Genomic DNA, 16103 nt, shown 5'->3' on the forward strand with positions numbered 1-16103 from the left:
GTCCGTGATGGGGGCGACTGCTGCGGGCCGTTGGGACATAATTAGTGGAGTTTTGCTGAATAGGTTTGGGGTGGCTCGTGGCGGACGAGCCTAGAACTTTGTTATCAGAGCATGCGCGCGAGCAACTAGGTGAATTGAGGTCACTTGGACGGTGCCTTCGGCGCAAACGAACGGAAGGGAAAAGATAGCGACGAGGCGAGTCCAACCCAATCGCTCTCCCTCACGCCAGGGGCCAATGGGGCCAATGGGCGCCACGCGACCGGCGCTGCCCCTGCGTGAGCACAACTCGGCCACTGACAGGCCGGCCTCGCAAGAGCTAACCCGGAGAGAAATCAAGCGGAAGCGTGGGGAAGCGAGGGGGCCGGGCGGTACCTGGTTGGTCCCAACTTGACGAGGCTGGGATGGACACGGCCCCAAAGCCCACCGGGCAGGTTGTCCCAAATATGGCTGCCTCAAAACACTTGGCTTTCGTTTAGAGTCGATCGACGGACCCTGCACAAGGCTCCATGGCTGTGCTTTTTTCTAGCTTATTTTCCCCTCTGCCCTTGCACTACCTATTTGACCAGGTGCTGACCTTTCTTGTCCTTTGGCTTCTTTCTCTCATGTTTCGTCCTTGTCTTTGTCGACTTTCCACCTTGCACGGCAAGCATGCGCTGCGCGACACGAGAACAACTACCTCAGTCCCCTCAGTTACGGCCCTCTAGGCTGCAGTCATTCTCCCCTTCATCCTTCTGGTCGGACGCTGGTCCTGCGGCGCGGGGCTGACTACCTTGTATATGACAAGCCATTGCGACCACCTTGACTCACTACATCCTCTCCATGTATCGCAGCAAGCTGCTATTCCTCTGGGCCGCTTTGATCGCCTTGGGGAGGGCGACTCCAGCATCGCATCTATGGGGCCCCACTCTGTCGCGAGTGTACGATACAACCGACACGCTGCCGCGTCCCAATGTCGGTAACCTGAATGTGCACGACCCGAACGTAGTCTTCTGGAAAGACCACTACTACCTGTTTAAGGGCGGCGTGCACGTGCCGTACTTCAGAGCAGCCAACATGAGCGGGCCGTGGACCCAGATTGGCACCGTGCTGGACGGTGACAGCGTCATTCACCAGGGCAATCGGTCGCGGCCGTGGGCGCCGACGACCGTCGAGCGCAACGGCACTTTCTATTGCTTCTACACGCTGAGCACACGCGGCTCGCGCAACAGCGCCATCGGCGTCGCGACCACCACCGTGCTCGACGGCTCGCCCTGGATCGACCACGGCGCCGTCGTCCGTACCGGTCAAGGCAACGGCTCGACCGTCTGGCCGTTCACCGTCTCCAACGCCATCGACGCCTCTTTCATCCGCGACCAGGCCACCGGCCAGGCATACCTGAACTACGGCAGCTTCTGGCATGACATCTGGCAGGTGCCGCTGGCGGACGACTGGCTGTCGATCAAGAGCCCCGAGAGGCCAGACGCGGTGCAATTGACCTTCATCCCGCGCGAGGTGGTCCGCCCGGAGGAGGGCTCGTGGCTGAGCTACCACGACGGCTACTACTACGCGTGGTTCAGCCACGGCGAGTGCTGCAACTTCGACGAGCACGGCTTCCCTGAGCGCAATGACGAGTACAGTATCCGGGTTGGCCGGTCGCGGGCGGTGCGGGGTCCGTTTGTGGATCACGATAACAAGATGCTGCTGGACGGCGGCGGGACGGTGGTCTACGCGTCCAACCACGGGCTGGTGTATGCCCCTGGCGGGCTTGGCGTATTGGCGAGGAATGATTCCAGCCCGGATATTCTTTACTACCATTATTTGAACACCTCGATCGGCTTCCGGGATGATGTAGGTTGCCCTTGCATTCCCGGAGAATTGATGATTGGATCGTGTGGGGACTGACTGTGTCTTGCAGCAAGCTCTGCTAGGCTGGAACTACTTGAAATATGACAATGGGTGGCCCGTGGTCATCGACGGCATCGATGCAAAGACCAGCGCCGCGCCAGTCTACCAGCTGCCGAGTCGGTTGTATTTGCTGACGATGATGGGTAGGTGGAGCCGATCGGCGCTTTGTTTTACTGCATTCTCGGAAATCCTTGCTAACTGGGGATTCTCAACAGGTTTATGGCTGTACCTACTATGGTCATAGTCCCCTGACGGCCTTTCCTGATATCCTCGTATAGACTCCGTGAATGTCCCCGGTTGTGTCTTCCAGCGATTGCACCCATTTTATAGAGTTCATGGCGGCGGCGTTTATTGTTAGCGACAGCATCACTGTTATGTTTTATTTTGGTGTTTTTCATACCCTGCTCTATATCTTAGCACTTTCAGCGAGCACCTTGATGATTATCGCATATCATGTCTTTTCATGTCCTCTCATCTTGCTTGGCATTGCATGAGGAGCTATGTTGTTTCTATCTCCACAGATTCCAATAATCTTGAGCAAGTGATCCTTTTCACATCCTCCACCATTTCCGTTTCTCAGGAGATTCGATTCGGCTGTTCATTACCTTACATTGCGCTGCTCACATATCGGCGCTCGTTTCAACCTTCCCCGATCATGGATCCCAGCCACCATCGACACTATACACTTGTCCTGTAGTATATGACGCGGCATCACTCAGCAAAAACACCACTGTCTGGGCAACCTCTTCGGGGGTCCCAACCCGGGGAATCACGGTAGGAGGAGCAGTAATGCCGCCCTGAATCACGGCTGCCTTCTCAAGGAGCGGCGTCTGAATAGAACCACTAGGAACACCTATCAGCATCAATCGCGCCCGCCAATAAATCCTTTCAAAAGGACACATTCAACTCACGGCGCAACCGCATTAACCCGAATCGCAGGCCCAACCTCTTTCGCAACTGATCGCGTCAACCCCACAACTCCATGCTTCGTCGTCGAATACGCCGCATGTAATGCGAACCCACGAAGTCCCTGGATACTGCTCGCATTGACAATGCTCCCTTTCCCGCTCGGCGCGCTGTCCATAATTGCCCGCAGCTCCGCCCGCAGGCAGTACATCATCCCGGACAGATTCACCCGCACCAGCATATCCCACTCGTCGTCCTCCTGGTCGACGAACTTGCCAACGCCGTGCTGCTTGCCGATCGTGCCGGCCATATTGGCCGCACCATCGAGGCGCCGAAGCGCTGGACCGTCGAGGCGATCCAGCATTTGACATCGGCCGAGCACCCGATGTCGAGGACGGTAGTCATGATGGTGTCGGCAGTTGAGGGAGCGATGGCGCGGACAGCGGTTGAGAGCGTTTCGGCGGAGATGTCTGCTAGCGAGAGGCGTGCGCCGAGCGTGTGTAGTTGCTTTGCGACAGCGAGGCCGATCCCGCCGAGGCCCGTTACCACATAGACCTTGTTATTGAAGCTATCCATTGCTGGAGGTAACCTGCTGGCAATGATCAAGTCCGGGTGTAGAGACGTAGAGGTAAGAAGAAGGCATTGCCGTGCTGGGCTGTCGCTATTTCAGAAGCCTTCTACCAACCCACTGGCGGGGTCGGAGCAGCTCCGTGTCAAATCATTGCTGGTTCTGGCGCGTTTTCCTTGTGGGGTGGGAGAGGCTGTGGAGCGCCGGGTATTTGGGATCTGGGGTCTTTAATTAGGCGCGGCTAAATTGTGAAGTGGAGGTTGCACTGTCTGTCATAAGCGGATCGTGGTGGCAGGTGTGGGCGCAACCTGGCCCTCGCGGATACCGCGGGGTCGTGAAACTCCATTCTTTCAAATGGTGAGGGGTAGAATTGGTGTGTTGATTGGCGTGGACTAGCTGATTATGTTCTATTCCGGAGCTTACCTCTATTTGTGGCTTTGATGATGGACTTCTCAAGCAATGCGTCTCAATCCTACCTGGAAGATCGTCTCCCTGTCGAATCAATCAATTATACGAGGGCGGACTTCCTCAAATAAAAACTCGGATTTGTAAATGAAGCCTCGCAGTCAACAAATTTTAGCACACGTTACCGTATCCAGTGCGATTGGTCAGTCAGCAAGGCGATTTGTTGTTCGATTATATTGTTTCAACATAAGACATTCGGGAAGAGTTCCGCCTAAGAGGAATCACCCGAGATGCTTCATAGACGGAAGCATTATATCTGATGTTGGTCCAAAATAAGTGCTCGTTGTTCTAGGTATCTGTCGCTCTTGACTTATTTCCTTTCGCCGGGCCACCGGAGCTGTACATACCGTCGATGGACATCACAGACACCGGGAAATACCTTGCACCGCACTGAGATCTGACAACGTATAGTGGGTCTCGTCGGATTACCATCACTGCATCAATTCCACGCAGGATGTTTTAAAAACCTGGTGGCCACTTGTTGAGTACATACGAGCATTTTGACCCTGTCGGCCGCTGCGACCTGAAGTGGACGATCTTGCAATTAGGTCCCGCGGATCCGCTGCTGTCGAGATGAACAAGCCCCTCGTATTATTCGGCTAGCTACTAACCAATTTTAGTTAGCCCCTCGGCACAGATATTAGTTAGCTGGCCACTTTCCCCTATTTTCGGCATTACACACTCTCCTGATCTATTGGCCTATTTTCCTTACTAGGCGATATCTTCCTGATGTTGCGGCAGCTGACAATGTGGGGGGGCTTTTCTTGTTCCGGGCCGGGGTTTGTCACTTAAGCATTATTGCCAAGAGCGTGCAGTAGCGCTGTTTTGATGTTTGAGCTTGGGGAAGCATATCGATAGGCCGAGGTTGGATGAACCGGAATTTTAGATATCCAAGGCACTTGCAGTTAGTCGCCCTTGATTATATTTCTGCTCATAAGAGTGCATCTTTCGCCCAGCCGATGCGCGAGAAGTTCGAAAACTCAGATGGGTATTCTTCATTGCATATTGCAGAGAACGCAAAAAGGCGCACGCTAGATAGCGCAGTCCCATAATATCACGCCTTAAATCACAACAGGCGCGCCGAAAGAATCAGTCCACTGACGAGTAACAGGGCCCATGTGTGTTTTGTCACTCCCATTTGATTGCCAGTACCGGTATCGTTATCACCCCCATATGAGATGTTTTTCGCGTTCAAGCAGTACCGCACGTCCTGGACTTGTTTGACTGAGGTTGAGTTGCAGACCGCCGTGCAGGGATCTGGATTCCAATACAACCACACAGTTGACGTGCAGCATGATTGGAGAATTTGGCTCATGTCTATGTCGAATTTGTCTTGCTGATACATGGGGACTTCTGTGTAGTGGCTGAATGACAATGAGGGGTATGAGTCATGCGAGTATCTGAGGCATTCTGCCTCCGCTGTGAGGTTTGTGGTGGTGCTGACGTCCATGATGGATATTTTGTTATTGCCCAGATCGGCCTAGGCGATGCGCGATGGTGATGTGTGGAGGTTTGTGATATAGATTCCTCGCCCCGTTTCGGAATGTGGTAAAATGGAGACGCGTGTGAGGGGATACGATAAATGATGTGAGTTTTTCTTGAGGCTGAGAGAGCTAAGGTTGATGAGAAACAGAAAATAATCTTCAAGCTAACGCGAAATCTTCACCCTTTTAAGCTCGGGACCCTGGAAGCTTCGTGGGGAAGTTGCCAAGGCGCTACCAGCGTGAGATTCCATTGGGCGCGGCAGCCACGAAACTCAAGCAAGATGGGTCGCGCTTTGCTTTGAAATGGTAGGCTTTCTAGCGGGAACCGTGCGTGGTGACTGTCGGCTGCTCCGCTCCATCTCTGGCTTTTCACAAGCGGGTTCAGTTGATGATGACCGGCGCACGCCCGTGAATTACATGAGACCTATTTCCCCTGGGCGTGGCCTGCCCTGGCCTACGGTCCGAGCCCTCCTGATTGAAGGCTGGCTCTTAATATGGAGCCCCTGATTATTCTGCAGCTTGCTATCGTGGTACCGTCCCATTGCGTCGGAGTAGGACCACCCAGGGCAAAACACGATCTCGGTCGGATGAGCGAGCCCCCGTTCTTATACAAAAGCAGTGGTTTCAAGCCGTGTTTCGACCTCGATTTTGGGAGTACCAGAGAGTAGAATTGAAAATGGTCGGGACTCATGGGCTTGTTAGGGGACGAAGTGTTGCCATGCTCGAGGAGGATGGCCTGTGCTAGTGTATTTCCCTTTGGAGCCGAAGCACCAGCAAAGAATCAAGAAGAGTCGAAAGCGCAAAAGGGTCACTGTGCATTCCAAACTTGAATACGAACTTGTCACCGAAATGGCCGAAATCTTGTCGGGGCTCTATTTTATCAAGACTACTTCTACCGTCACGCCTATCAGAGAAGGTGCAACTCTTTACTCCGGTCTCACCTTGCGGCCCCGGAGTTTTGTTCACGAAGTAAGACTGTCTCACAATGCACTCTAATATCGACTTCTATAACTTCGCGGCAGCGGCGCCGTTTGCGCGCTTCCACATCTTCTTCCGCCTTTCGTGTCCAGCATCGAAATCATCCACCCACTTTTGATCGAACGGTGGCAATCGGCGCCCGGGCGTGCCGTCGCTCGGTTCTCCTGCAAGCTGTCGGAGTTTTTCAAAATATGCTTTGAATTCGGGGTTGATGACAGTGAACGCCGCTCCGTCACCCTTGAGCGCAATGCGATCAGCCTCCCACGTCTCCTGTTCACTGGTAGGGGGCAGAGTGGCCCGGCCAGCGAAAACGCGTGCAGCCGCAACGGCCTGCCACTCGAACACCTTGAAGGTGAGTCCGGCACCGACCTAGATAATGTGTTTAGCATCCACCTTGGAAAAGGGTTCATGGATGGTTGGAAAACCTACAGCCCCTACGAATGCTAGCGTCGGGTCATGCCGATAGAAGATATGCTGGTACAGATCGGGGACGCGGTTGTTTCGCGTCTCGACTTGAGGCAGAAAGGGGAGCGTCCAAGTGAAACCAGTTCCAAAAATAATGTGATCCACCTCAGTCTCGGAAGTGCCATCTTCGAAATGAACAGATCGGCCGTCATTTGTAATATGAGAGATTGGTGCACGCCGCAGAATCTTGGGGTGCTTGAATGCGTCGTCGCCAAAATATACATTGTAGCGACCGCGTACGACGGCATGGATGGGATATTGAGCGCTATCAACCAGGCTGACTGCCGTGTCTGCTGCCGAGACAGAGGCTCCGACGGTGACGACTTTCTGTGATCCTGTGAGTAACAAGTACAGGGAGGCAACAATCAAATGGCACGTACCTTGCCTTGATACTTTTTCGCTCCTCGGTAATGCTTTGTGTGCTCAACACTGCCGGGGTAGCGTGCGGCAAACTCTTTCAGGCCAGGAATGGCTGGGATATAAGGCACTGCATAGTGACCGGATGCTACCACCACTGCATCGAACATTTCAGACCACCAATAGTCCGATAAGTCGCCGTTGTGGGTTTCTGTGCGGCGGAGAGTGAGGATCCACTTTTGGCTGATAGAATCCTTAGCAGCACGTTCAACAGTCGTATTGTACTGAACAAGGCTATCATGCCCCTTTCGAGTGAACAGATCCTCAATATACTGTCTGATGACTGAGTGATGCCGGAAAGGGGTATCTTGCCCATGACGTTCAATCGACCATTCAGATCGAATTTCGGGAATTGGCTCCTGAGAAAAGCACATCGCACCCGCATCCACATTGGTCTCTAGCCCGGGGTAAACGGGCGAGTCTATGAAGCGATCCTGGGTATTTACCGGTGTCCGGCACGGAAGCCGATCCGGAATTTTCAAAGGCGCATCTGCTGTGCGCGTAGCCAGTCCGTCAAGGTCGAACCTTTGTGGTGGCTCATCGTCCCTTGAAACCCTGATAGAAGTTAGAACCGATGCACTGATTCGAGCGGGGCCTCGAGTCCACATACCAGCACCCTCCAGCCTTTTCCTGGCGCTCAAAAACACGAATCACGTCGAATGTCTTTTCTTGCATCAACGCATCAACCGTAATGGCACCAGAAGGGCCAGCTCCGATGACAGCCACGCTCTTGACTGGCTGCATGACTGGGATAGGCCGTGGCGAGGACGCGTCGTGCAGAGAAAATGTTGGGATCGAGTTGAAGCTCAAATTATTATTCAATGTGGCCTAATTTTCTCGGCCGAGCTCTGTAGCTTGTGATTGTCTCGATCATGCAGTTTATCTGGGGAGGTAAAGTTAGCCCTCGTCACGCCATCGCAGCTTCTTTGTCGCAAGAACAGATAATATGAGCCAATAGTCTGACACTTACGCACGGATACTCCCAAAGTTTGAGTGTAAGGATGGACAGCTTACCGGCCCATCTCATGGAATATGCCGAATGATCCCCGGATTCTTGAATCTAATTGCCGACGGCTTTTTGCTCCAGAAAATTCCTTTCCCCTTTTCGCTCCGACTTGCCGACCGGGAACAAAACCGTTAGTTTAATTGGTTCAGAACGGGTGACAGTGGGGCGGATGAGGACTTGCCCGCCGACTGAATCTTTATGTTCCCTCGCTAAACTGAGATTTGAAGCGGGCGTGAAAAAGGAACATCAACATATTTGGAAGAAAGAATAGCATGCCTGAGAATAATACAGTAAAAGGATACGTTGAAAGTGGCGCCTGAACCTTTAGATTGACAAACGAGAAGAAGGTTGCGATTTCAGCCTCATCCAGTCGGGAATGAATACTCAATCAGCTATCCCTCTCAATAGCTTTCTCGGTTCCCTGGTGTCTCTCCCCTACCTATGTACTCCGATGCTGCGTATCACGGTCCCAAGGATATCACTTCTTATCCTGCAAACGAGACTCGGGCATCCTCTCGTCACGGCCAAGATTAATTGCCTATTTAATCGACATCATTCTACTCTTTCTGTCCTTCGGGATTGAGCGGCGGCCTCCAATCCATCAGCGCACAATAAGAATGCCCTAAAATATTACATAATCATCTTAGATGGGTTGTTAATAATGTTGAGCAAGTTCAAAAATGCCTTGCGACACGTATGATTACAAATTATGACCTATTAGCACACATACGGTTCCACAGCGCCAAAACATGGCTTGAAAAAACATATCAGGGTATGAAGGAAGCTGATATGAGCGAGATCTGGTACCTTAGTCTCCCGCGGAAGGTGCTAGCGAGGCTCTTTCAGAGCAAGGCTTACCTGCCCTATACCAAATGTTGATATGAACAACCGTTCGGTTTATTATGATACCTTGGAGTAACCTTAACAGCGTCTAAAGTGAATGCATTATATTATTTGCGTCCTTTCATGTTGATATATTGACTGTTCCAAGGCAGGAAATATTGTGGCCTTAGCCAACAAGGCCTCATTCGGGTACTCTGTAAATGTTCCTCTAGAGCGACTCGATGAATGACACATTACTACGCTTTCCTCTGATGTACTCGGCACTCCTCAAGTCAAGGAACGGGGTTAGCCCCCCTAGAGGTACGGACAAGTGTTGATTGGGTATGGGGCAGGGATCCAGACCACAGACTTACAAATACCGCGTACCAATGTGTACCCTACAAGCTTTTCACTGGAACATAGCTTGACATAGCCCTTTTTTGACACTGGCCCCCACGTAGGATTGGCCTGGGGCGAAATTTGGTATACAAGAGTTAAGGAGATGGGGGGCCAAGACACTTGGACGTGCGTGCGGTGTATGCTTTCTAGGCGGAGTATGGATGCATGAAAACAAGTGCTAATCATGCAATTTCACTGCCACAGACAAGACTTGCAATTAATAAGATAATTTTTGCTTCCTCTAGATGGATAACTGTTGTGTCTCATAATTCAAACAAGAATAGTTACACCTTGCACCGGTGTAGCACGTTGGGGGCGGCCGGCCCCAGCGGGCCTGGTTTACGCATACGACCAACATCCTTCCAAGAGCAGATCAACGGCACAGGTACCTGCTGTGAACGGTGTAATCTTACTTATTTTTTTTCATTTATGATTGATTCATGGAAGCTGAACAGGGGCCCATCGCCTCAGCGGCTTGTCTGCAATGCCCGCCGAGTGATCGGCGACTTGTTCCTTCTTGTGTAGGCAGTGAGATCATAGGCTCCACTGCCTCCCATTCTGCGCAGATGGCCCCCTTTGCCCGTTCATGTATAAAGATGCCACGTATTTTGCACGTATATTGGAGAGCCGACGTGCAAGCCAATTTCTTTACATCGGCCTCCCGAAGTAAACTTTGCCACGAACATTTATACTCTCTGGCCACGAATCTCCCGTTGCAGAAAAATACGAGATACCCACACATTATTTGCCTTAGTTGTTTAAACCGTTAATCCAATATGCGGTTCACCAGTCTGGCCGCCATGGGCCTCATGGGGTGTGCTCTCGCTCTGCCAGGCCCTCACAACCCTCCCAACGGACTGCAGGAAAGGGCCACCCGCACGCGCACCATCGATATTACTGGGCCTGCAGGCATCACTCCGATACCTTCTCACCAACCAAGTGACCGGCCAATCCATTCGTCTGCTCCGAGCGGCAGCGCTGGTGGGGGTTTATCTGGAGGTCATGCGTCTGGGGAGGATATCCCTGAATCCGTCAAGAAGGCTCAACAGAAGCTTGTTCATGATCTGGAAAAGGGTTCATCAGCAGAAGAGCTCCAGAAAGATGTCAACAACATCTGGTCCGCAGAATTGGCCGAGTATTCCTCCACCCACGCCAAGTACACAGTCGTCCCTGTTCCTCAGGGTAATGCAGGGAGTGAACCAGCCAATCCTACTTCCTCCAGGCGGCCTAGGCCAGCAGGACAACGTCGACCCTCTGCACGGCCTAAGCCCTCCGGGCAGCCCACACCCTCCGCAGCGCTTACATTCCCCGGTGGACAGGGGGGAGAGAGAACAGCGACTGCCTCCATGTGAACCACCTTGGTGATTGAGGACGCCTAACTTCCGGGAATGCAACGACGGCTTGAGAATTCGCTCAGAGTTTGATGCTTGTTTGACCGAAGAGCTCCACAAACTCAGAATTAAGGTCCTCGCGTTATCGGTAGGGCTTATTTGGGTGTCGACATGGTGAGTACTAAAGCAAGATGTATTTAGCTCAGTTCAATCTTGTTTTTCTACTTCTTATCAACCCTTTTAGCATGCCCAAGAAACATGATGCTGAGGCTTTGACGGATTGACTCGTGTTGATCTTCATAATTGGCCTCACATTTCCCTTGTTTGCATCCAAATGCCTAATGGGGTAACGGGTGCGACTAGTAGCCATATGTCCCCACTTATAGGGTTCTGACTGGTTGAAGTGCAGCGTTCAAGCAACTAGCTTGGCTAGGGGGATCCAACTTGAAAATAGGAGCTGAGTAAGCAATCTAGCTACAATAATAGGGCACCGATGTCTCGCTCATAGCGAGTTATCTTTTCTCAGGTGGCTTGGTGCTCAATTGACCGAGCCCCTCTTCAGCTTACTTCGGTAGATTTCAGGTCATCCATCATTCATCTACCTCACAGTTCATTCGGATGTTGCCAACCAAAATCTTTATTTAAACTTAATTTCCGGCGATCTGGTATCATTATCATGCCCCCAACTATTCCCATGGGCACACCCGGCGAAGCCGGCGCAGCCTTATACAGCCCGTTCACCTTGTACTTTTACAACTATTGGGTTCTGGGAGTTTCCAATTCATATGCATGGTGCTGCTCGACCAAAGATATTCAGCTACCGTTTTTTCGCAAGTTTATGGGGCAACGACACCTTGACATCGGACCTGGAACGGGCTATTACCTCGCAAACGCTGGAGTGCCGGAGACAACTGAAATGACATTGATGGATTTGAACCCAAATTCCCTCGAAACTGCAAAGAGCCGCTTCGGCAGGCCATCCACCAGGACAGTTAAAGCAGATGTGCTAGAACCGCTCCCTCTCAGCGGTGTCTACGATTCTATCTCGGTCTTCTACCTCCTTCATTGTCTCCCGGGTCCACTGGAGCGCAAGATGAAGCTTTTCGCGAACTTGAAGCCCCTTTTGGCGGAGGGAGGAACGATATATGGGACCACCATCCTAGGGAAGGATGTCCACCACAATTGGCTCGGTCGCATTCTTATGAATCTTTACAACTCGAAAGGCTACTTCGGCAATTGGGAAGATGGAGAAAGCGGGATTCGAACTGCCCTTTGCAGAAATTACAAGAAAGTGGAGATAAAAGTGGTGGGGCGTGTGCTTATGTTTTCAGCCTCACAGCCCAACTACCCGTGACTTTGCCTATGACAGCGATGGATAGAGCAATGGCAAAGAAAGGATGGGTATGAGAGAATTAAAACTAGACGGAGATCATAAGTCCATCTTTTTTGCTGCCTAAAAATATTATTTGATTAAATCCACAAGCAGGCGCAAGACTGTTTATAGGCTATTGATTACACCTACCGAATGCAATGTGATTAACCTTTTCAGCGAGTGAGGTGAGGCCAGGTAGAGCACCCTTGTATTTATTCTGGAGAGGTCGGTAGGATCAGGCTCGAGGCCGAATGCACCACCTTTTATGGCAATATCGCAACGGAATGTGACAGGAAGCGTCCTTCTGGCTTGAAGTATGGGGTAATCTTTAAGCGCGAACTTGCGTTTTATCAAATGACTACCGCACAGTCCACGAAATGAACGAGACATGCCACAGAACGAATTTTTGGAGTAAAAAAAACATATTCAGGAGACGCCAGCGTGTCGCCTGGCCCTAGGGTCGATGAGAGCTGACTGGGGTTGAGCCCAAGTAGGGTGCGGGTAAATCCCTGAGAACCCTTTTCGACATCCACAGAGAATGAACTGCATGCACGAGCGAGTGAGAACCCTCATGCCTTATCGGTGAGCTCGGTGGTGGCAGCAGAGTCCCAGAGCATGGAATGGGTTATAAAGGTATGACGAGTACCCAAGGGAATATCCGGATACCAATATCGAGTCTCCGGGGGAGGAGAGGATGGCAGCGCAATGGGGTACGGTACGCTTTCAATGCTACCGTGCGTGCTGGATGCGGTTAGTTGATGCCACCAATTGAGCAGCTACGCGGCTCAATGACTCTTTATTACTTGACCCTTCTTCTAGCCTTGTTTAGAAGTCGGTGGCTTGATTTTGTCTCGCACTCTTAATCTTAAACGGTGAGCGCGGCAGTATGATTCATACGTAGTTCAGTCACCTCTTTTCGCACATATCCGTGTTGATCAGAAAAACCCGTCACTCACTTCGTTTGTTTACAATCATATTAGTTTCAATCTTATCACTTATGGTCTTTAGGGTATCTAGAGCAACTTCCGGGAAACACGCCACAGTAGGGGCAGTAGCTAGTATATCTGTTATCTGGCCAGAACGCGGATCCCCCTATTTTGTCAACTACTCTTCCTACCCCCGTAGTAAGCACTGTTGACGAATGAATTAACTAAGATAGCGCTGGTAGAATAAATCCGTTTCTATGCTTTGTGTCTCAATGTTCGCCCTTCTGATTAGGCCTGGTGCCTGCTGGGATCTGCATAGGAGCAATTGTGCTAACTTTGGATCTTTTTGAGCTTAAAATAAGAACGGTGGCCCTCCATTCGTACTGTAACGGCAATAATTTGCGACCCAATGAGCTGCAAGGCGAGGAGCAAGATTCGCAATGTGCTTTCACTCCAAGATACTTAGGAAGCACGCCTTCATGGAGATGCGAGTTCAGAACTACCACAACTAAAACAGTCTCAGAGAATTATCGGTTACTTGCAGGTAATTCGGTCAATCTTGTGGGTGCTTGTTTTCAATAACTTGTGGTCGGTACGTGCCCCGAGTATTCACATGAAGCTTCACACAATTTGTAAACTCTCAACTAAGCATATCCATTTCTTGTATTCTAATTATTAAGTCCACCTATCTAAGTTCCGTGACCTCGGAACTTTCCATATATAATATCGCTAAGAGTGTGGTATCGCTTGAGATATTGATCACACAATTTCACACACAGAAAACCACATTCCAACAACCTTACGCTGCATAAAGTCATAAAGCCGTGTGATGTAGGAGACTCCGCATCCATTCATACCCCTTGGAGTGGGGCGGTTGATTAGGAATAGCTTTTGGTTGTCCAAGAAGAGGTCCCCCAGTGCCCATTATCCTCACAAATAGTGGTTGTTTTGCAGGGGAAGAGGCTATGTGTGTTTTCAGGGTCGGTAGTAGCAGTGGTTGTGCAAGATGAGGTTTCCCAGGACCCATTATCATCACAGAGAGTCACTGTTCTACAGGGCAAGTCGCTCTGTGTGGAAGTGGTAACAGGGATTGTGGGTGTGGGCCCATGGGTAGACTCAGCAGTGGCCGTCTTGGTAGTCCAATCGGTGGTACAATCAGAACTGGTCTTTTCAGGAGTCGACTCAGCAGGGGTAGTTTCAGTAGTCCAATCGGTGGTCCACTCAGAACTAGTCTTTTCAGGAGTCGACTCAGCAGGGGTGGTTTCAGTAGTCCAATCGGTGGTACACTCAGAACTGGTCGTTCCAGGAGTCCCCTTAGCAGGGGTAGTTTCAGTAGTCCAATCGGTGGTACACTCAGAACTGGTCGTTTCAGGAGTCCCCTTAGCAGGGGTAGTTTCAGTAGTCCAATCGGTGGTCCACTCAGAACTAGTCTTTTCAGGAGTCGACTCAGCAGGGGTGGTTTCAGTAGTCCAATCGGTGGTACACTCAGAACTGGTCGTTCCAGGAGTCCCCTTAGCAGGGGTAGTTTCAGTAGTCCAATCGGTGGTCCACTCAGAACTAGTCTTTTCAGGAGTCGACTCAGCAGGGGTGGTTTCAGTAGTCCAATCGGTGGTACAATCAGAACTGGTCTTTTCAGGAGTCGACTCAGCAGGGGTGGTTTCAGTAGTCCAATCGGTGGTACACTCAGAACTGGTCGTTCCAGGAGTCCCCTTAGCAGGGGTAGTTTCAGTAGTCCAATCGGTGGTCCACTCAGAACTAGTCTTTTCAGGAGTCGACTCAGCAGGGGTGGTTTCAGTAGTCCAATCGGTGGTACAATCAGAACTGGTCATTTCAGGAGACCATTCAGCAGGGGTCGTTTCAGTAGTCCAATCGCTGGTATAATCAGAACTGGTCATTTCAGGAGACCATTCAGCAGGGGTCGTTTCAGTAGTCCAATCGCTGGTATAATCAGAACTGGTCATTTCAGGAGACCATTCAGCAGGGGTCGTTTCAGTAGTCCAATCGCTGGTATAATCAGAACTGGTCATTTCAGGAGACCATTCAGCAGGGGTCGTTTCAGTAGTCCAATCGCTGGTATAATCAGAACTGGTCATTTCAGGAGACCATTCAGTAGGGGTCGTTTCAGTAGTCCAATCGCTAGTATAATCAGAACTGGTCATTTCAGGAGACCATTCAGCAGGGGTCGTTTCAGTAGTCCAATCGGTGGTACAATCAGAACTAGTCATTTCAGGAGACCATTCATAAGTGGTGGTCTCAGCGGAAAGTTTGCAACGGACATAATCAGGGAGCTCAATATCGACCTACTCGCCTTTGTTAGTCTAAATGAACTTAGCATCATGGAAAGACAATAATCGCTTACAATATTTTCCTCCGGACAGTATAAATCGACTTTTCCCTCATCTGCACATATAGTAGGATTGCAGTCTAATATAATGGTGTTAGCCATTTGTGCTTTCTCAAACACCGGTGTACTTGCCTGTAATATCCTCGCAATCTTCAGATCCCGTTAGAAAAATGGTATCTCCACCGTTGCCACTAGCTGAAAGATCACAACAAAAGCATGGTCCGACTGCAGCGACTGAGTTTAGTACTGCAAACAGACCAAGGCCGATCATGGGACGCATGTTTGCTATTAAATGATATTACTTTTATGAAGTTTGAAGTTGTCAATAAGAGCGAAATCAGGCTAAGGATTCCGGTATATTATATCTGACCGGAGTTGCAGATCCGAGCTTTGAGAGTAAGCTTAAATAGCTCGTCGAGTCAATCAACTCATAGACATGCAACATGACATGAGGTCATACTAAGAGTCATTATTAGTTTGCAAAAGGTTACGCTATGTCAAAATAAAGACCCATACTACTCTCCATAACCCTAAATCTTCAAGTTCTACTTTCCAACTTTAGCTTGAAATCTAGGTCGCATAAATTAGAGTTTTGGTTATAGTTGACATCACTGAGTTGATAATCATTAGAGCTCCCTTTGAGAGATTTGGATCAAAGCAGAGGTCCTCTAGACATCATACTCACTTCTTTCCGGAACACTACTGCACAGAATTTGCCATAAAATATGGCAGAGGC

The 16103-nt window shown here is 50.5% G+C and overlaps 6 protein-coding genes across 6 annotated transcripts; 3 read left to right on the forward strand and 3 right to left on the reverse strand.

Moving 5' to 3' along the window:
- Positions 1-819: 819 nt before the first annotated feature.
- On the forward strand, positions 820-2128 carry N7482_009606 (uncharacterized protein; the record flags this gene model as incomplete). Its single annotated transcript, XM_056691730.1, has 2 exons — positions 820-1827; positions 1895-2128. 2 exons carry the CDS (start codon positions 820-822, stop codon positions 2126-2128), a joined length of 1242 nt encoding a protein of 413 aa, XP_056539436.1.
- A 409-nt stretch (positions 2129-2537) lies between these two features.
- N7482_009607 (SDR family NAD(P)-dependent oxidoreductase) lies at positions 2538-3366 on the reverse strand (the record flags this gene model as incomplete). The annotated part of the gene is made up of 3 exons (XM_056691731.1): positions 2538-2727; positions 2796-3076; positions 3112-3366. The coding sequence occupies 3 exons, from the start codon at positions 3364-3366 to the stop codon at positions 2538-2540; spliced, it is 726 nt and encodes a 241-aa protein (XP_056539437.1).
- Positions 3367-6312: 2946 nt separating this feature from the next.
- On the reverse strand, positions 6313-7911 carry N7482_009608 (uncharacterized protein; the record flags this gene model as incomplete). The annotated part of the gene is made up of 4 exons (XM_056691732.1): positions 6313-6654; positions 6715-7077; positions 7131-7722; positions 7778-7911. The coding sequence occupies 4 exons, from the start codon at positions 7909-7911 to the stop codon at positions 6313-6315; spliced, it is 1431 nt and encodes a 476-aa protein (XP_056539438.1).
- Positions 7912-10170: 2259 nt separating this feature from the next.
- Positions 10171-10746, forward strand: N7482_009609 (uncharacterized protein; the record flags this gene model as incomplete). Its single annotated transcript, XM_056691733.1, has 1 exon — positions 10171-10746. The coding sequence occupies one exon, from the start codon at positions 10171-10173 to the stop codon at positions 10744-10746; it is 576 nt and encodes a 191-aa protein (XP_056539439.1).
- A 655-nt stretch (positions 10747-11401) lies between these two features.
- N7482_009610 (class I SAM-dependent methyltransferase) lies at positions 11402-12079 on the forward strand (the record flags this gene model as incomplete). Its single annotated transcript, XM_056691734.1, has 1 exon — positions 11402-12079. The coding sequence occupies one exon, from the start codon at positions 11402-11404 to the stop codon at positions 12077-12079; it is 678 nt and encodes a 225-aa protein (XP_056539440.1).
- A 1822-nt stretch (positions 12080-13901) lies between these two features.
- Positions 13902-15182, reverse strand: N7482_009611 (uncharacterized protein; the record flags this gene model as incomplete). Its single annotated transcript, XM_056691735.1, has 1 exon — positions 13902-15182. The coding sequence occupies one exon, from the start codon at positions 15180-15182 to the stop codon at positions 13902-13904; it is 1281 nt and encodes a 426-aa protein (XP_056539441.1).
- Between the last annotated feature and the right edge of the window lie 921 nt (positions 15183-16103).

The sequence above is a fragment of the Penicillium canariense genome (genome assembly GCF_028826845.1).
Source record: "Penicillium canariense strain IBT 26290 chromosome Unknown utg000007l_segment0_segment0, whole genome shotgun sequence".
NCBI lineage: Eukaryota > Fungi > Ascomycota > Eurotiomycetes > Eurotiales > Aspergillaceae > Penicillium > Penicillium canariense.